The sequence below is a fragment of the Oreochromis niloticus genome, linkage group LG22, assembly GCF_001858045.2.
Source record: "Oreochromis niloticus isolate F11D_XX linkage group LG22, O_niloticus_UMD_NMBU, whole genome shotgun sequence".
In the NCBI taxonomy this organism is placed as follows: domain Eukaryota; kingdom Metazoa; phylum Chordata; class Actinopteri; order Cichliformes; family Cichlidae; genus Oreochromis; species Oreochromis niloticus.
This window is the reverse complement of record NC_031985.2, coordinates 6,680,347-6,701,468: the sequence shown is the minus strand read 5'-3', so window position 1 is coordinate 6,701,468 and position 21,122 is coordinate 6,680,347. Positions and strand designations below refer to the sequence as shown.

Sequence of the window (21,122 nt, the reverse complement as noted above, 5' to 3'; positions counted from 1 at the left end):
CCAAGTTGGAAGAGCAGGATGTTACTCTGTTGGCATATTTTCAGGGGGACGCTGTTAATAAAGTTACACAATTACACAGTTAATTTCCATTTATTAATACAATTTCTAAACATCACAGTGTTTGCCTTGGTCATATCATTTTATTTTGTTGTATTTTTCCGCGACACCTTTAAGGCCGCTCCATGTCGGACGTAACCGGCCTGTGGCGCAAAAAAGGTTGGGGACTGCTGCTGTACAGCATTCTTATTTTCTTCAATCAGTGACGAATAGTAAGATGTTCTGGCTTTGCAGAGGGCTTTCTTATAAAGCAGCAAACTATTTCTCCAGGCTAAATGATGATCCTCTAAATTTGTGACACGCCATTTCCTCTCCAGCTTACAAGTTATCTGCTTTAGGCTACGTGTTAGAGAATTATACCACGGAGTCAGGTACTTTGGATTTGAGGCCTTAGTTTTCACAGGAGCTACAGTATCCAGAGTCGTACGTAGTGAGGAGGTAAAATTTTTAACAAGATAATCGACCTCTGTTGGAGTAGCGTTCAGATAGCTGCTCTGCTCTATGTTGGTACAGGGCATTGAAGATGATAACAGTGGGTGGATTATATTCTTAAACTTAGTTACAGCACTTTCAGAAAGACATCTACTTTGATAAAGTCTACTCTCCACTGCTGTGTAATCAATTATTGTAAATGTAAATGTTATCAGGAAATGATCAGACAGCAGAGGGTTTTCAGGAAACACTGTTAAATGTTCAGTTTCTATGCCATATGTTAAAACAAGATCTAGAGTGTGATTAAAGTGGTGGGTGGGTTCTTTTACATTTTGAGAGAAGCCAATTGAGTCTAATAACAGATTAAATGCGATGTTGAGGCTGTCATTTTTAGCATCTACATGGATGTTAAAATCACCCACAATAATTATTTTATCTGAGCTGAGCACTAAATCAGATAAAAAGTCAGAGAAATCAGAGAGAAACTCTGTGTAAGGCCCAGGTGGACGATAGATGATAACAAGTAAGACTGGTTTCTGAGTTTTACAGCTGGGGTGGACGAGGCTAAGCATCAGGCTTTCAAATGAATTAAAAGTCTGTCTTGGTCTTTCGTTAATTAATAGGCTGGTGTGAAAAATTGCTGCCACACCGCCCCCTCGGCCTGTGCTTCGAGGTTTCTGGTAGTTAGAATGACTCGGGGGTGTTGATTCATTTAAACTAACATAATCATCCGGCTGCAACCAGGTTTCTGTAAGGCAGAGTAAATCAATTTGTTGATCAATTATTAAGTCATGTACTAACAAAGACTTGGAGGAGAGAGATCTAATATTTAATAATCCACATTTCATTGTTTTACTCTTTGGTTCAGATGTGGATACTGTATTGTTCTTTCTTTGTGATTTTTTATGTTTAAATTGTTTATACTGAAGATGACAGTGGTTTTTCTATGGCCGCTGCTTCAAAGACTGTTTCTCCTGATCCCACGCTCTGTGTTAATGACTGTTTCCATTCTGTTTCCAAGCCTGGTATTATGAATTTAGAGAATGGAAATGTTTGGGACCCTTTTTCACCTGCACTGATTCATTCAGGGGAAGCTGTAAACCTCACCGAAACAGTTTTTCCTGATCAGGTTCTCCCATCCACACTTTCACCACAGTTTAACGTTGGGTCTGCAATTCAGTTAGCGGTTCAGTCAGCAGCCACACTGCCCTCAGTTCAGTCAGCAGCCACGCTGCCCTCAGTTCAGTCAGCAGCCACGCTGCTCCCTTTTCTAATTCCTGTTCTTCTTTAAACACAATGAATCACCACCAGGTCATAACCTTTGGACTTATAACTCTGATATAAGTCCACACAGCGCACCAAGCACCGAGAGAATTCTCCTCAAAATTCAGAAACTGTTTCTGTCATTTATCTGCCCAAGAACTTTATCAAATGGACCTCGCTGGGTCCAGTAATCTTCCGCACATGTACATCACTGCAGCCAGTGAAGATTTAAAACCAGTTTCTTGTCTCAGTGCACCCAGTATTAACTTATCAGGTCGACCGCAGCCGATCCATCAATCTCAACACCATTATGTGTCCACATGTATCACAGCACATCTAGTAATATCATCAGAATTACTTCAACATGGTAAACATTGATTTTCCTTTAAAATCAATTTACCATTAGAACTCAAGATCACAGCTGACTTGATTCTCTGAAATCCTGAGTCAGTTAAACACCTTGCTCAACTCAAGGTGTCCTTTTCTCGGACTCCCTCGTCCGAGCTCACTCTTTTTACCCCGGCCTCTCCACCGGAATGTTACGGGATCTTCCACTCTTACATTCAGGAGATCCCCTTCCCACTGTAGTTCAATTTTCATAGACCAAAAAGTAAGCATATTATTTCCCTAGTCAAAAGTGAAACCGTTCCTCACACAGTAATTCATAATCCAACCTTAAAGTGAAACAAACACCCTTCGTTTTTTGAAACTAAAAAGAGGAAGGAGCAGCGCCCAGTTTTTAACTACGTATGTTGTTACTGAACAACACACAGACACAGACCCAGGGCAATTCTTCCTGGATCATTTATCAACATCCAAACCAACACAGTCCGCACTTAATAACTTTAGCTAAAGTGAATAGTTAGTCTAATTCATTAGTGCAGCATTACTGGATCACCTCTGTTTGAAGTGATATAATATGATATACAACTATCACTGTGTTTAACTACCATAATAATTCTTAGGGTACTGAGTGCATGCTTAATTAGATTTTTTTTTAACATACTGCTCCATTGCTATGTTTGACAGGCTGAAGTTGTCATGTCACCTCCTAAATCGACCATCTTTTACAGGTGTTTTGTGCCAGAAATGGAGTGTCCACTGAAGACTGAAGATACTGAATCTCTACGCCGTGCTATTGATCCCTCCTGTGCCTTCATCTAGACAAGAGACATTAACTTAACCACTCTCACATGCTCTGTACCTACATCACCTTCCCTGACAGTCATAGCTTGGCTCATCTGAGGGTGAAATTATAAGAATGTGTTATTTTGCAAAGTGCTCTCAGACATGCTGTAACTGTGGGGTAGAAAACTGCATGAACACCATACGGCAGGGGTCTCAAACGCCAGTCCTCGAGGGCATGGAAAAGATGCATGACACCGGCCCTCGAGGACTGGCGTTTGAGACCCCTGTCATATGGAATATGACAGGTGTGGTTGAACTTCATGAAGACTCTGAAGTTTCTCTTCTCTTCTGGCAGGACAGGAATGTGGCCTTGTCCCGTGAGCCACCGTAAGGATGTAATTAGAGTAGACCTGGACTGTCACCGGCCTCAGGCTCTTCACCTTTTCAAAGACATAGCAGTCATGCAGTTACAGCTGGTCTGACTGCCTGTTCAGCATATGCAAAAATATATGATGAGTTTAAGCATGTGATGACAAAGGCCTTCCATTATGGTGTTTGTCATCACATGTCACAGACATCTGGATGATCCTTTGGAATAAACAAAAAACTAAAAACTTGTTACTTCATCTTTTATCTTTATTATTATTATTGTTCTTATTTTACATTTTTCATTGTTAGGCATTGGGTTTATTTGTAGTAGTCCATTCCAACTTCTTTCCCTCTTCCATGTATAGTTTAGTTTGTCTTCGTTTGCCATTTTCCCTTTGCCGTTTATTCAATAAACCACCTTCACGACTGCCTGCGTTTGGATCCTCCTCCATTTCTTCCACACGGCTCTTCTCACTCGCCGTGACAGTACGGACCAGCCCGATATGGATCCATCGGCAGTCACCCCACCCACGGAGCTTCGGAATTTCATAACGGACTCAGCTTCAAAATGAATCAACCTGTGGTTAGAGCATGAGGGAGAAACGTTTCTCTGCATTCTGGAAGCCAGGCTACAACAGCTTATTTCCGATTATCCCTGGCTATTGGACTCACTGCACCCGCTGGTACAAAACTTCATCCTCCACGAACTCCACCTTCACCCCCCGCCACTACCGCTCGCCCGCTCGCTTCCACGGAGGACGTGCCATCCGAACCGCCGTCCGAGGGATTACCCGGCCCGTCGGAGCCGTCTCCGAAAAGAAAGCGACGTTCGCGCCGTCGGCCTAGCACCCCACAGCCGGATGTCGGGACATCTAAGCCACCGGCAGTGGTGAGTGAGAGGGACACTGTTTCTGCGTTGCCAGAAACAAGGACGATTTATTCTGGGGCCATTTTCTGTGTTTCCACTGAAGATGATAGTGGTTTTTCTATGGCCGCTGCTTCAAAGACTGTTTCTCCTGATCCCACGCTCTGTGTTAATGACTGTTTCCATTCTGTTTCCAAGCCTGGTATTATGAATTTAGAGAATGGAAATGTTTGGGACCCTTTTTCACCTGCACTGATTCATTCAGGGGAAACTGTAAACCTCACCGAAACAGTTTTTCCTGATCATGTTCTCCCATCCACACTTTCACCACAGTTTAACGTTGGGTCTGCAATTCAGTTAGCGGTTCAGTCAGCAGCCACACTGCCCTCAGTTCAGTCAGCAGCCACACTGCCCTCAGTTCAGTCAGCAGCCACACTGCCCTCAGTTCAGTCAGCAGCCACGCTGCTCCCTTTTCTAATTCCTGTTCTTCTTTAAACACAATGAATCACCACCAGGTCATAACCTTTGGACTTATCACTCTGATATAAGTCCACACAGCGCACCAAGCTCAGTACTGTCTTTTTCTCAAAGTTTCATTATCCTTACTTCAAAGCTTCTCATTACTTCAAAGTTTCTCATTACTTCAAAGCTTCTTTATTCTCAAGAATTTAGTTTTACCACTACTGAGCCAATTTGATAGTTAAGATCTATGGGCAGAAATCTGTGCCATCAGAAACTGAATTTAATTAAGTTAAATCTGAATTTGAATTGCTCGGATTGAATCTGAATTGTAACTTGAATAAAAGCTTTTGAAAACTGAATTTGAATTAGTCTAATTTGAAATTGAATTTATGGTTTGAAAATGATCATCACTAACTTGAAATTGAATTTTATATTTTGAAAATGAATTGATTTGCTTTGAAACTGCATTTTATCCTTTAAAAATTCAGCTCTCGAATAATTTCAGTTTCACTTCTCACCATTCAGTTTCAGTTCTACAATTCAATTTCAGTTCCAAAATTCCGGTTTTTGGGACTTACATCCGGTTCCAGTTCAAACGCAGATTAATAGAACTACGTTTTACTCCCGTACATGTGGGAGTGGCTACATGACGACTCATACCTAAACAGCTATATAGTGCTTCCAAACAAAGACATTCATTTGCTGTATTCACCATGGAGGAACAAAGAGATCTACCAAAGTAAGTACGATCTGTAAAGAAATGTAATTTTTATATTTTAATTTAAATGTTTTACCAAAAAACTAGTAAAACCTATTAGCCATAACACAGAAATAGTAAGAAATATCTGTACCATTTATGAAATGTTAATTTTATCATTTGACATTATTCAGCACATTTAACAAGTTTAATACATTTTATCAGGCACAATAATTTGCACTTAACTACGATCTTTACATGTCTTTCTACGTCAGACTTTGACTTTCTGTCTCTTCATACAGGAGGCCGTGGGACATCTGTCAAGAGGTCCCAATCATTGAAGATGAACAGACACCATGGAAAATGATCAAACTGCTGAAGATCATCTCTTTGTTTGCTGTAGCTGTTATTGTGTTTGGATCAGCATTATGTAGCAAGGTTTGTTGTTTTTTGGAAATTTGTTAACATATGTGATATTTATTATGTACATAATACTGCAGCTACAAAGATAGATATTAATATTTATACTTATTCTAAGGAATCAATCACACAGAGCAGTTGTTGATTTTACCTTGCCAAATCACTGCACTCATAACTGACATATTCAGAGATTTCTTTTCCTCTCTTACAGACGTCTTTTCTCCTCCTAATCACGTTGTCCAATGAAGGCACAAAGACTCTCCCTCCTGAACAGAAACCTGTTGCACTGCTGTGTATCGGCTGCTCTCTCATCGCCTCCAGTGTATTTCTATTCCTCAAAAGCATCTGGAAATATGATGAAACATCTAAACTGCCCAGAAAAACAACTTCAGCCCTAGTAAGAAAACTTTGACTGATGCTAAAAACAGAAAGTTTGTAGATTTGTAGAACTTTTTTTTCTCATCATGCTTTGAAATGTAATCATCTTCTGCTTCTTCTTTAGGTTCTGTTTTTTGAGTTTCTGGTTTCTGCAGGTGCATCAATTCTCACCATCGTGGCGATGCCACACTTGGACATTGTGACCAATGTGACAATATTCAACGGAGTAGCTGTCATCTCTGCAATCCTACAACTGGTCGCTCAGTGTTCTGCCAAACAAAGGAACCGCTTCCTGATGCCTTGCATCTTTGGTTTCATCTTTATTTTGATTGGTTATGTCCTGTTTCTTCTGTTATATATTACAAAGAATCCTTCTGATATCAAGATGGCCATCTGGGTGGGGCTAGCTGTTGGAGGGTCCATTTTGGTGTCTTTCAACTCGTGGGAAAGCTACTTGAAAAAAACAATTTCAGACAACAGCAGCTTCACCTTCCTCAAGAACCTTTGCAGTGACATAGAAGAGTGCCAGAACATACTGTACATTCTCTCCAGCCTCATCAGGATCGTTGTGACTGCCTGTGTAATTGGGGCCTACGTCCCACTAGCTAAAATGGACTGGAGCATTCTGACCTCCATCCCAAGCCGTGAGACAAAGATTATAGCCATCATCATTGGGGTCCAGCTGTTCTCCTCAACACTCTGCCACTGGTTTGCCTTGGCAGCCTGCAAGATGCATGCTTTGCGGCGATGCTTCATCCTTCCTCTATACCTGGCCTCTCTGGCTGTTATGGCTCTGCTGGTCATTCCAGTTACTGTTTACTATCAGGACTACAGAACAAGCCTGAATGGAACAGCAAACATCAACTTCACAGACTACTGTAAGGTGGCTGTTGATGGAAGGAATCAAAGCCTGAATGACACTGTGTTTCAACATCTGGTGCTGGATGTTACACACACTCTGTGCTTCCTTGACATGTCCAAAATAGCTGACATTTGCATACTCACAGGTAATAAAATAGAGCTGTTATAAATTATTAGCATATTTATTGATCTAAAAAAAAAGTGTTCAATGAATAATATTTTCCTTATCTTCCTTCAGGTTCAGCAGTGTTCTGGTGGATTGGCTTTGTGTTGGTAACCCTGTATCTCTGGAAGCTCAATGTGCACCGCATAGAGAGGACTCAAGACCTGCTCATCAGGAGGTTGTATGAGGGAGCCTTTATCGAGCAGTCCCTTCTCCTCAACACACGATTTGACATCCAGACCAAAGAAAGGATACAAAAGTAAGTGTGTGTACCACTGTTCTACCATTGTGCTTCTGTGGTTCATTTATGTCTGTTTGGACATGGGCTTTGTATAAGTTGTGACTAGGTTTAGGCAAGGGGTCAGCAACCTTTCACACCCAAAGAGCCACTTGGACCTGGTTTCCACTCAAACGGAAACACTGGGAGCCGCAAATAATTTTCGACATCTAAAATGAAGATAACACTGTATATATGGTTTTAACCTTCATGCTTTGCGTGAACAACTAAGGTGTGTGCTACAGAGAAAATTACATTTCATTTATGTAATTAACACATTTTGAACTTTTAAAGAAATATAACAAAAGGAAAGACATCCAGCTGAACTAAAATGATCCATGTAGCAAACAAAAACTGTTGTGAGCTGCCATCCTTATATCGCCTTTGGGCTTTTGGAGCCTTGACCTGACTTTTAAAAAATAATTGAAAAAAACAAACAAAAACAAAACACTATGCTGCTAAAAAATTTAAAAATACATATTTGCACAATTCTGCCTAAATATGTATTTTACCTGGTTAATGTGTGTGGTGGGGCGTGGTCTGCAGTGCCGCTGTAGGGGAGTCGGACGCACCTGAGCGGCACCGCAATCACGCCTCGCCACCTTAACGTCTGTGCCACCTATGTAGTTGTGTTGTCGGGCTGTGAGCTGAAAAGCTACAGCCGGCTGTATGCGTGTTACGTCTAGGCATGCGAGTGAGGGGGCCAGTAACAAATGGGTCCAGAACAGGATGAAAGGAGAACAGACAGTCGTTTTTAGTAAATAAAAGTCTTTATCATAGATAATCTTAACATAAAGAGCCGGCAACGCCGTTTTAACAACAACACTTAGAAAAAGGAAAAAAGATTGGAACAACAAGGAACACAACAACCAAACAAAAACTCCACACCACGAGGAGGCACTTCCAGGGGCCCACAAGCTCACCCTGTCACTAGCAGCAGCTAGCTTTACTGCTGCCGAGGCCCACAAGCCCACACTACTCACGTAAAGCAGCTATACTGCTTCCACAACTCCACACTTCAGGCAGGATAACCACACACCAAGAACACAAAGCAGTAGTGATGGCCTGCTTGAAGCTGACACTCCGGAGCGTGTGTCGAAAAAAAACAACACACTGGTTCAGAAGCACTGTGTCGAGGCTTGCTTCGTTTGGCAAAAGTCACGTGACCAGTGACGTCCGAAGCTTCATTACGCACGTAACTGCTTCGGTACCTGATTCAAATGGAAGGAAGTGAATCATTCGCGGGATTTGTGGAGTGTTTTGATGGTGACAGATAGCGAACCACTGATCATTCTACTGAGAGATTTGGTTCTGTTGTGTGGGAGTATTTTGAGTTGATTTTGGTCGGTGGGTTTTCCAGCTTTGTGTTCTGGCTATTTGCTTTTGTTTTGCGCGTGTTTATTTTATATGAAAACGGGAAAAACTTAAAATGTCAAAAATCTGCTTTTCATAATATAAATATCATTAAATAACTTTAGAAAAACTTCCATTTGACTCGTAACATTTAATGTTATAAAAAGATATATTTTATTTTAAAAAATAATCTTAAAACGTTAGTCTACAAAATGTGCCGCAATTTAATTTATTTAATCCCTTCAGCTGATAGTTTGTGGGGCCCAGGTAGACTGCATAACTGCATCTCTACCGGTTTTTCTGCACTCCAGCCTCTTCAGTGCCATGTGAAGGGATTTTCCTTAAAGCAGGAGAAATTATCTCCACGAAAAGGAAGAGGTTCGGCCATCGCACAGTGGAACAAATTCTCTTCTTAAATAAAAATGAAAAAGGGTTACCTTAAATGCATCATGGTTTTAATTTGCAAGTTCATAAGCATTTTCCCTTTCCATTTCACAATCATTTCTACCCCCTGGTCAAAATTATGTAAAGGAAAATTTCCCTAATATAATATTATTTATAAATATACCCGTCTAGCGATTAATTGCATAAGTACATGGAGGCAGGACCTCACAGCAGAAGCATACTGCATAATGTGCATTATTATATGTATGTTATATGTAACATGGTATTTTTCAATTATTGTATTTACCAACATCAAGAAGTCACAAGCAAATAAAGACCAAACCATGGTACATGTTCACACAAGGAAAGTTTACTGGGCAAAACTATTTATTAAACAAATAAACTACATTTTTTAAACACCAAAAAATACGCGTTCAAAGCAACACAACAGCAGCCCAATATGAGACAGAGTTCCACTCTGTAGAGTGGACTATCATTATGAAGCAGTTGGTTTTATTTTGTGGATTCAAGCTGCTCTTCATATTTTTGGACACAAGATGTCACCGGAGAGGACTGTGTTGAAAAGCTTCGAGTAATGAACCGTTTTTCAATACAAGCTTCAATGCTTCAGGAAAGCTTCATTTGGCCATCACTACAAAGCAGAGACACCAGAGAACACCCCATGTGGAGACACCAGAGAAAAACCACCCTGCTCACAGCTCATCCCCAGCTTAAATAGCCTCAGAGGTGATTACTGACTGGATTCAGGTGGCCAACTAGGCTAATCAAGAGCAGCTGTGTCCTGGGGAGAGAGGAGAGTGAGAGAGAGACAGAGGGGTGGAGCAAGAGAGGAAGAGGCGGAGAGAAAAAATAGAGACTATTAAAAATACTTTATAACACTTATTTTATATCGAAAGACTCGCTGTGTAGCTTGTTAATTGCTCTGGGGTGTCTTGCTCCGTTTTGCCTAGCTTAATGCAGCAGCTGCTTTTGTTGCATTCAATGAACTACGGAAAATCAAAGTGTGTTCAAGGAGTGTCGGAAATAATAATACAAGGTAAAAACAAAAAATACTAGTAACCATGTCTATAGGGGTTACATTTATTGTCCCAAACCACGCGGGGCCGCAGTATAAGGACTAAAGAGCCCCATGCGGCTCAGGTTGCCGACCGCTGGTTTAGGCAATATTTTATGATACTGTCAATTCTTCAAACTGCAAATATGTAATATATAAATATTTTATTTGAAGGGATGTTGAACAAGTGAAGGTGTATCTGTGTGCGACCATGTGGCACGAGACCTACGAGGAGATGATGAGCATTATCATATCAATATTCAGGTGAGTCTCACTGATTCTGTCAAAAAAAAAAAATCATCTTGCTATTCCTCTAACTTCAATCTCTCATGAGTTACTACTATGTTCTGGACTTCCCCTCTTCACATGGAAACTTAAACATGAATTCTATGATTCCTTAAAGCACTGCAAATAAAATGTGAAAAAACTAAAGGTTTATCATTAAGATGATATGAAATTTAATTAGGGTTTAATATAGTTAAAGAAAAACCAACAATAGTGAAAAGTACCAATGTTACACTCAAAAATAGTGGGATAAATATGTATCTTTGGCCCAGCCAGTTTACAGTATTAAAATCATAACATCTTCCAAATTGACTTTCTTGCTGTGGATTTCCCCACACTTCCTGTTCATGCTTTTCCTTACAGACTGGACGAGTACAGACCAAAAGAAGACCCAAAGAGCAATGATTTCACCTTTAAAGCTCATATCTACTTTGATGATGCATTTGAAGCTGTTGGGGGGAGTCGCCATCTGAATAAATATGCCAAGGACCTTGTAAAAGTTATTAAAGAGGTTTTTGGGTATGTTTACATACAGTCTTCTATTAATGCATTTAAGTCCAGGACTCATTTTACCATCCTGGACTTTTTATGAATTTAATAACAAAATGTTGTCTCACTGTGTGTCATCAGCATCTTCAAGAACATTGATCAAAAGCTCTTCAAAAAGCAGCAACAAGTCCCTGATCAGAAAATCATACAGACGCCATATGGGGGTCGTCTTATTGTCAACATGCCTCAAGGGAACAAAATTGTGGTTCACTTCAAGGATAAAGAACTTATCCGTCACAAAAAGAGATGGTCTCAGGTAGGGAAATAATTAACTCCTGCATGTAATGTAGATCATCTGATGTCTAGAGTTGTAAAAAAGATAGGATTTTTAATTGTTATTTGTGTTTTTTGTAGATCATGTATCTTTACTATCTCCTGGGCTGGAAACTCACGAGAAAATTTTACACTCGTTGGCAGAAGGGAGAGGATGAGCAGAAGCTAAAAGAACAAGCTCAGGTGAGATGGAAGAGAAAGTTTCTGATTTGCTCAAACATGCTTGCAAACAGCCCTCATGGTACATAAAAAACGTCCAAAGCTTAAGGGTACAACAAAGCAAATTGTCTCTGTTTCTCCAGAAAAAGAAGCACAACACCTACATCCTGGCTTTGGATGGGGACACTGACTTCCAGCCTGCTTCTGTGATGTTGCTCATCGACCGTCTGAGAATATACCCTCATGTTGGGGCAGCATGTGGCCGGATTCATCCCACTGGATCAGGTTTGCACATAGTAACAAAATAAAATAAAAAAAACCTATGAGTAAGATGTCATTGAGATTTTTTAAAGATTTGGATTGGAAGACATGCTAATAATTTCTGAATGGCTGCCATCATTCCAACAACTAATAATTATTGATATCATAAGTGACATGTTCATTGAGAAAATGAATGCAAAATCACCCATTTGGGTCAGCAGTTAGATGAGGTACATCTTGTTTTTATAAAAAAGCAAAAGGTGGAGAGAAAATGTAACTGTGCACAATATCATGCATACAAGTCGCTTCTGTCGTCTGGGCCCCAAGATAGTTTCTTAGCATAGAAAATTATTTGATGCAACTCCATCAATTTAATTTGTTGCATGCTTTCAACTCCACTTTACAGGTTACATATTTTCAGAGTTGGCTTTCTAGAGCCCAAAACAATGCGCTCAATCAAAAGGCACACAGAACTAGAAGAACAAAAATACCCAGCTTAAAGCAGTAGATATTGTAGAGAGTTAAACGTAACTTTGTATTTCCTTTGCAGGTCCTGTTGTTTGGTTCCAGAAGTTTGAGTATGCTGTTAGTCACTGGCTGCAGAAGACAGCGGAGCACGTGATTGGCTGCGTGCTGTGCAGCCCCGGCTGCTTCAGTCTATTCAGAGCAGAGGCCCTAATGGATGACAATGTGATGAAGACATATTCTACCGAGTCCAAAGAGCCCAGTCACTACATCCAGTATGACCAAGGTAAAAAAATGTAAACAGTTTAAAGACCACTCAAATATTTTTGTATATACTTTTTATTCCCCTCTCGCCACTGCGGGCAGTCTGTCTTTCAAGCTTGGCACCTTGATGAGAAGTGGGCTATTAGAATAATACAGCATTGGTATGCAAGAGACGAAAACAGGGTGCTGTTGGAATGCCACTACGCAAGTAACCAAAGAGGAAAGGGTACATTAGAGAGATGAGAGACCTATGACTAAGCTAAGATCCTGTGGGACTTCCAGATACAGACCAAGCAGAAAAAGACACCTGTAGTGATAGACGTAGTGATATCGAATGTTGGCAACTGTCATGATCCTGGGTCATTTTGACCCAGCATTTTGTGTTTCCTTGGATTTCATTTTGTGTTTTGTGTTTATTCTGATTTTGTATTAGTTTAGGGTTGAACCTGGAGTTTAGTGTTTTATCAGCCCTACCTGTGTCTGTCCTCGGTGCTCTGTTCGTGTCCACGTGTTTGTGTTGTAAAACAGTCTGTGTGTTTCCTGTTTTACTTTGAAGGTTCGTATCTCGTCTGGTGAATTAGGTTCAGCTGTGCTTCCCTCCTGTGTGCCATTCCCTCATTACCTTCTGTGTATTTATAGGGTGTGTCTGCCTGTGTCCCTCATTGCGTCGTCTGTGTTCATCCTCTGTGTTACCCTGTGTTTCTTGGTATCCTGTTCCTTAGTCTGCGTCTCTCTGCCCCTCACTCTGTTTCGTGATGATTTCAGGTTTGCTCTTTAGTTTTTCCCAGTTTAGGTTTTCTTCAGTAACTGCTCATGCTTCATTGCCTGTTTTTGTCACTCTGCCACTCTGTAAATAAACTCTCACTCATATCATCAGTCGCTTGCCTGCATTTTGGGTCCTTTCCTCCAACACCACACGGCTCGCCACGGCAGCTGTGACAGCAACATCAGGAAGAAGGAACACTTCTATCTGATTCTGTCCTTCAGATCAGTTCCTCAGATCTCGCAATCCTTCTTCTATCACACTTGGGTCTTGGTACCCATCTGGGGGTAATGATATCTCCCCCCTGACCTGTGTATAGGAATTTCTTTTATTTTTGTGTTAATCACATTATTTTATTGTATAATGCCTTGGTGCCACTAGATTTTAGCATGTCTCACACTCATAGAGTAAGACAGATAGTGGGGGTCTGGTAAGGAAGTTGGGGGGAAGCAGACAACTCCACAGGAAGAATCTTTAGCCTCTTTGAGGACCCTGGGAGGTAGCAAGGGAGTGTGAAACAGCTGTACTGCCTTTTGTTCCTGAAGAAGGTTTTCAACTGAGAGCCGTGTTAGGCTCAGGGAGACTCTGCTGACCGTTTGCACCGTGATCATGCAGGCTCCACCAAGCTTGATTTTTCCGTTCTTTGTGTTTTGATTAAAGATGTTAGCTAGCACTCACCGCTTGTCTGCAGGCTTTATTTAATGGAAAACTTCCACAACACCTGTCATCCTGGCTCCCCCTTGCCATAGCATGTGTGTTGTACCTTGTTAATCTCTAGCTGTGAGAGCAGTCCCTTCTTCAGAATGTTGGAACACTGATACCCAACATCCATACTGACGGCAAACAAACTAGTAGCTCAAAGATTCCATAGGTCCCTCATCCCATTCATGTAACCCCTTCCGCCGGGGTTACTTGCATAGTAGCATTTCAACACACACACACACACACACACACACACACACACACACACACACACACACACACACACTTATATATATTTTGTAACCACAGGTGAAGACCGGTGGTTATGTACTCTGCTACTAAAGCAGGGATGGAGAGTGGAGTACAATGCAGCATCTGATGCCTACACCAATGCACCGATGGACTTCAAGGAACTCTACAACCAGGTGAAAACCTTTCTAATGATACTGCATTTGGTGTTGTGTTGTTATAAAAAAATTTTAACGCATCAGTCTCCTTTTTTACTCCAAGTTTAATAGGAATTATTCACCTATCCATACATTGCTTGTGCTATTAGCAAATAAGCCCTAACATAACTATCTTCAGCGCCGGCGATGGGGGCCTTCAACAATGGCCAATGTGGTGGACCTGCTGGGTTCCACCAAAATTATTACCAAGAGGAATCAATCCATTTCCAAAGCATTCATGTTTTACCAGCTGTTTGGTATGATTTCATCCATCATGGGACCTTCCACCATCTGTCTTTTGGTTTCAGGTAAGTATCACCTTTTTGTTTTACAAAATCACCTGTGCACATGTGAATGTGTGTCCACTGAAATGTCATTTGAGGTAAAAATGGATACAACTTTAAAACATGACAAATATCTTTCAGGTAGTTTAACCTTCGTTTTGAACATCAATTCTGCTGCTGCTCTGGTCATATCTGTGATACCTCCAGCCATCTACCTGGGTCTTTGTTTCAGGCTCAAGTCAGACACTCAAATTATCATTGCAGCAATCTTGAGTGTCTGTTATGCATTCCTTATGTTGACAGTGGCAATATCTATTATTGGTATGCTATGTTTAAACAGATTTAACTTTAAATTTTGCATTATGTTATTCAGACTTTGTTTAATGTTTTGACAAAAAAATCTTAAACCTGCTTCAACAACTGTCTTGTTTATTCAGGATCAATGTTGAAAGAGAAAACCATCCTGACACCCAGCAGCATTTTCATCATCTTCATGGCCATCATTTACCTAATCACTGCAGCAATGCATCCTCAGGAATTTAATCTGGTGTTCTATGGCTTTCTCTACATCATCTGCGTCCCCAGCGCCTACCTTCTGCTCACCATCTACTCCATGGTTAACATGAACGATGTGTCTTGGGGCACCAGGGAGACAAAACCTGCTGCTGGTGCAGCCCCACCTCCAGCTCTCACGCCACAAACGAGAGCACAGAAAGGTAAGAGATATTAGCCTTTTTTCTATGACACTCACAGATGTTATTGTTTTTCTGTTTTATGGAATGTGTATGATTTTGTTTGCAGCCAAAAGTATCTGCCAATGGTTCATCTCATGGGTCAAATGCTGCAAAAAATCCAGCCAGAGATTTCAAGGTGAACAGCTCAGTAGGAGTCAGGACAACACAGCCCAAGAACCCGAGCAGCTTGAACCTGAAGCCCAAAACACTATTGTGGAGGATATAACCATTACAGAAGAAGAGCAGGGGTATGTTCTGAAGCTGGACAACAACATTCAAAGTAAGTCCATGAAATTCATTCTGGGGGTTTTTTTTGTTTATTTTTGAATTCAGATAAACATACAGCTGTGATTTAATAATTTTTGCCATCCTTTTATTAGCAGGCTGGATTGAGATGCTACAGAGTTTGTACAGTGACATGAAATTGCAAGAGGGCTCACTCGACCAGGTGTGTACGTGTTGTCAATTATCTCATTTGCCTTGTTTACATGATCTCTGTCCAGAATTTATCTTTACTCCCATCTATAAAACGGACGATGAGCAGTATGTACAAATACTAAATACTGTTAAAAAATACTCCAGTAAAAGTTGAAGTATGGATTCAGCTTTTATACTGAAGTTACAGTAAAACAAAGTTCCAGGTCTGAAATGTACTCAAAGTAAGAAAGAAAAAAGTGGCTCTTTAGAGGACATTTCTATTTTTGAGCAAGGCTAACTGGTCCTTGTGTTACATCAACATAATGATAAAATAATATCAATAGGTAGGAATACAGACTTTAATCTGACTTTTTCATTCTAATTATACTCAGCTTGAATCTGAAGAAAAATACAAATACAATAATAAATACAGATACAAATGATCTAACCCAACTGTGACCATGAAACCACGGCCACTGTTCTTTACTTTAAATCCAAACTTACCTGTTTATCCTGCACTAACCTGTAGAAGATTTTCATCCAGTCTTTAAATGAAAGTTAGTCTTCCTCAGTTTGTTGTTTCATATTTCGCAATACAAAAAACATGTACACACCCAATATCTAACTTAAAAACATGAGGTCTTATATATAAGCTTTGAACTTCTATTTGATCAAATGCCACTGACCTTACCTTTAAATCTAACCTCTCTTCTTCCTCTCCTGTCCTGTCTTTCTTATCTTTCTCCATCTCCGAGTGAAGTTAGCGCTCTTTCGTTACAGCAGTTGGACCTTGTACATAGTATTTGTTACTTCTCACATCTGATGATGAACTTACTGTAATTACTGTGCTTTAACAAGCACAAATGCTTACCTTGCCAATTATATTTCACATGCAATAGAAATGTTTGTGGGTTATTTTCCTTTAAAGCTATTTTTGCCATTTCTTTAGTTTCAAATGGCTTTAACTATTGAAAATGTTTCTGTCTTTTCCAGGAGGAAAAGGAATTCTGGGAAGAGCTTCAAAAGGAGTATCTTGAACCTCTACCTGATGACAAAGAAAAACAGAAAAAGATGGACAATGAGCTCCGAGAGCTGAGAAATAAAGTAAGTGTGGGAGGATGTGTTATCAAGAAGGGGCATACTGTACATCTTTAGGATTCCAGGGTGAAAGCACTGTTACTTTGTATCATTATTATCAACATGAACTTTGGTACTTCTCCTACAGGAAAACACGTGTAGTTAATCTTAAATTACTCTTTCTTTTTCTTATTACACACAGATAAACTTTTCCTTCTTCATCTTGAATGCATTCTGGCTGGTGGCAACCTTCATCTTCCAGATCTTCAATAGCACCTTTGCCATCTGCATCCCAAAGTTAAACCTTCAGTTACAGGAAACAGGAGATATTATCCAAATTGAACCAATTGCCTTTATGTTCATTTTGGGATTTGCTGTTACGGTTGTTATCCAGTTCCTTGCAATGCTATACCACAGGTGACCTCTTAGATCAAATCCCAGTCGTTTGGTAGTCAATGAGACAGTCTAACATTCTTATTTTGCATTCATCCAGAATCCAAACCCTCATCGATTATGTAGCTTTTGTGGACACGGAACCCAAAGAGAGGAAGAAAACTGGAAGCCAGAAGTCATACCTGCCAGGCAAAAGGGTATTTGCAATTATACTGATAGATAGATAGATTACTTGTATTCTTTAAACAGTATGGAAATCCATTTTTGTACTAATGTTTGTTCAATTGCCTTTAAGGATGAGTTCAGTTCTAATGCAGACTCAAGCTATCGCTCCATGGAGGACCTTGAGACCAACGACAGAGATATTGAGTCACAAGAGGACCTCATGAACCGGCGTGACTGTTCAGCACTTTAAAATATCTGCTGTGTGAGATTTTACCAAAAATGTCAGTACACTGTTCCAAAAAATAGTAATGTCAAAGTATCTTACTGTATATTTTACAGTTTTGTCACTGTAAATATAGTAAATCACAATTTACTTGTTTTTTAAATATATTTTTTTGTACATATGCATATTTAGATTGTAAAACTGCATTCAGAAATGTATCATAATTTTTGTTATGTGAGAGAATGATCTGTGAAATTCAAATGTAATACTATGAAAAATATATAAAATGATCGAAAATTAATGAAAATTAAAAATAAAACTAAACAAAGAAAGGAGTATCTGAATTATAATTTTGCTGAAAATTTCATGTCATCTAGGTCTGATTCAATAATTCAGAGGTAACAAGTGAAAATATAATTAATAGGAATAAAAACTAAAAAAAAACAAACATATAAAACATTGCACGGCCACGCTGTGCTAATTATATATTTAAGAAAAATAAATGTAGGGGTAGGAATTGCAATTAATATAAATCTCAAAGTATTCACAACATTCCTGAACAGAAATAGGCCTCTGCACCTGGGGTGAGGGCGTGGCCATGAAAACAATGTGACATGCCATTGGATGTTGGGACACAAAATAACATGACGCTAAGCATCGGCCAATGAATGTGAACTAACAACCACAAGGTCGCGGGTATGGCTGCACTGTAGGAAAAAATCCTAATATAAAAGTATTTTACTGTGCATCTTACAGTTTTGTTCTGTTCTTCTAGAATATCATTAAAGTTACGTAAATAGACTGTGACTTCACATTTCAAATTAAATTGACGTTAAATCACTGTAATGCAATAAAACATCATTTTCATGATTATCAAATGCATCTGTCTGTACATATGCATATTTAGATACATTCACAAATGTATCATGATTTCACAAATATCTGTCCATTATTTGAAAGATTGAACTGTTGAATTCAAATGTAATGCTATGGATTTGATTTGATTTGATTTGATATACCTTTATCAGTCCCACAAGGGGAAATTTCATAAGGCTGCCGACCTATTGCACGCAATGGCGGCGCCATCTTACCCTCCGACCATACATACATTACACAAAACATCACATGGGGAAGACAGGTCAGAGAGGTGTAACAATGGAAAAAGCACCAAATGAGGAAAGATGAGGAGAAAAAAATAACTCCCCCCAGACTGAGCTCCAACAGTTCGAGAACAGAAAAAAACACCTCTGCACATAGCACATGAAAAAACTCTTAATACACCAAAGAAACACATGACAAGCAACAGGGATGGGTAAAGGGTGAGAGACAGCCAATGTAGACAGTACATCCAGTCCTGCAGCCTGTGCGCTGGTCTCCTCGATCCACCCTCAGCATCGAAGGGAATAAGCGTCGAAGGCGTTTGGAAAGGGAGGGGGAATGAGTGTGTGGAAAAGTATTCCTATAAGCTTGTGTTACATCACATAAGCATTATTATCATTTAGTGATGGGATTTCCAGCTCTTTGTTGCTTTAATTAATTTATTATTACAATAATATAAAATTATGCACAAAAGGAATTACTAATGTAAAAAAAGTGGTTTTATTTATATATGTTTATATATAAATATATACAGTGGCCCCTAGAGACACGTACAAACTCCAAAAAGCACGTACAAACTCTAAAACACATTTCTAGCGTTAACTGAACTTCCAAAACAGAGCTACCTATAGATCACTTAAATTACACAGTTGAAAGCATGTGTATATTGTTTGTGTATTTATACACAAGCACTCATATATATTCAAATAATTAAAAAAAAAAAGTTCATTTACCTCTTACTACCACACACCGGTTGTTGGTACTTGCTGGCTTGTGTAGCCACTAGGTAACAAAAGCTCAACACTGCGCCTAGCATTCTGGAGCACTTCTGTTGTCTTTTGTACATGTTTTGGAGTTTTTAGGTGCTTCTGGGGCTACGTCCACACGTACACGGGTATTTTTGAAAACAGAGATTTTCCGTTTTCGTTTTAAAAAATAATCCCGTCCACATGTAAATGCAGAAGTGAAGGAAAACGCTGCTAGGAGCATGCCAAAGCAACAGGTGAAGTTTGTACGTGCTGCTTTGTCTCTAGGGGCCACCGTAAATATACTTTTATTTAGTCACGCCACATAAAATGTAATAAATAAATCATATAATACAAAAACCAACTAGTCACTGTTCAACTTTTAACTATTTAAATTTTCAGCTTTTCCTTTTAAACAAGTTTAAAGTGAAACAACACAAAACACTGCAAACCACAGCACAATTAAATATAAATTAAGATATGAAAAAGAAGATGCATATTCTCTGTCATATGGGCCTGCATGAATAAACTTTCTGAATCCTTTATCATCTGCAACTGAAACTAGTTGTGGATGATTACTATTCATTTCATTCATTTCATTTATTTGTTCATTTCAGGCACAACAAAATACATATATTGAACATAAAGTGCACAAAACAAAAAACAAACAAACAAAAATTACCTGAAAAGGAGTGGGACGAAGAAAACTTATTAAATCCTACCCCTATACCTTTCTAATGTGACGTTGTTGTCCCTGGCTCTCTTTCTCTGTCTCTCCCTCCCACTCTGTTCCTCTGCTACTGCGACTGTAACTCCCGCCTCTGCTCAGCGCAAAGCACAAGGCTCGCGTGCGGAGTGAAGCGGAAAAAACAGTGCGAGAGAGAGGGTGAGAGAAAGAAAAGGAAAAAAACCCACGGCTCGCGATAAGGAGCCGGCTCGAAGAGCCATTTCGTTCGCGAACGACCCTTCACTATTATCATTGTGATTTAGGGCGATCGTGGCTCAAGAGTTGGCAGTTTGCCTTGTGATCAGAAGGTTGCCGGTTCGAGCCCCGGCTCGGACACTCTCGGTGTTGTGTCCGTGGTCAAGACTCCTTACCTACTGGTGATGGCCAGAGGGGCCAATGGTGCGATATGGCAGCCTCGCCTCTGTCAATCTGTCCCAGGGCATGCAATCCATTATTATTTAAACCAACTGTATATTTCTGTACATTTACGTATTATGATTCATGTTACCACATTCATTGACCTTGTTTATAGGTAATTTCATTGTTTGATCACGTTAAAATGATAAAAGCACTTGGAAAAGGCAGAATCCCACATGAAATTAGCGCAACAAACTCTGTTTTCATTACTGAAAATAACTGTATTTTCATGACAAAGTTATTTTCTGTTATTTAACGGTAGTATTTTGGCGCCCCAGCTGCCGAAATATTACTGGTTTTTTTAGGATTTGGGTTGTTTTTTTTCCTATTTATAGATAATTTCATTCTTTAATCACATTAACATGTTCCTAATTTAATGTTTAAAATCACTTGAAAAGGCAAGATCCCATGTAAAATTAGCGCAACAAACTGTATTGTCATTACTGGAAATAACCGTATTTTTATGAGAAAGTTATTTTCTGTTATTTAA

The 21,122-nt window shown here is 39.6% G+C and overlaps 1 protein-coding gene and 1 long non-coding RNA gene across 2 annotated transcripts; one reads left to right on the top strand and one right to left on the bottom strand.

The window, feature by feature from the left end:
• Window positions 1-5,191: 5,191 nt before the first annotated feature.
• LOC102076559 (chitin synthase chs-2) lies at window positions 5,192-17,820 on the top strand. The gene is made up of 21 exons (XM_019350959.2): window positions 5,192-5,315; window positions 5,576-5,711; window positions 5,905-6,090; window positions 6,196-7,078; window positions 7,171-7,354; window positions 10,359-10,448; window positions 10,833-10,988; window positions 11,100-11,274; window positions 11,373-11,474; window positions 11,594-11,735; window positions 12,262-12,462; window positions 14,215-14,330; window positions 14,491-14,659; window positions 14,777-14,956; window positions 15,073-15,351; window positions 15,437-15,649; window positions 15,750-15,817; window positions 16,780-16,890; window positions 17,066-17,280; window positions 17,357-17,453; window positions 17,552-17,820. The coding sequence occupies exons 1-21, from the start codon at window positions 5,290-5,292 to the stop codon at window positions 17,669-17,671; spliced, it is 3,849 nt and encodes a 1,282-aa protein (XP_019206504.1). The 5' UTR covers window positions 5,192-5,289; the 3' UTR covers window positions 17,672-17,820.
• LOC112843507 (uncharacterized) lies at window positions 11,637-14,176 on the bottom strand. The gene is made up of 3 exons (XR_003215888.1): window positions 12,513-14,176; window positions 12,244-12,386; window positions 11,637-11,726 (listed from the first exon to the last, which is right to left on the bottom strand). It is a non-coding gene; the product is annotated as an uncharacterized LOC112843507 (long non-coding RNA).
• Window positions 17,821-21,122: the final 3,302 nt, after the last annotated feature.

What these genes read in the sequence shown, in the direction of transcription:
- LOC102076559 (XM_019350959.2), top strand. Translation starts at nt 5,290, where the DNA reads ATGGAGGAACAAAGAGATCTACCAAA. An exon ending in GATCAGCATTATGTAGCAAG is followed by an intron (nt 5,712 to 5,904) that starts GTTTGTTGTTTT and finishes CCTCTCTTACAG; the next exon opens with ACGTCTTTTCTCCTCCTAAT. An exon ending in CATCTGTCTTTTGGTTTCAG is followed by an intron (nt 14,660 to 14,776) that starts GTAAGTATCACC and finishes AATATCTTTCAG; the next exon opens with GTAGTTTAACCTTCGTTTTG.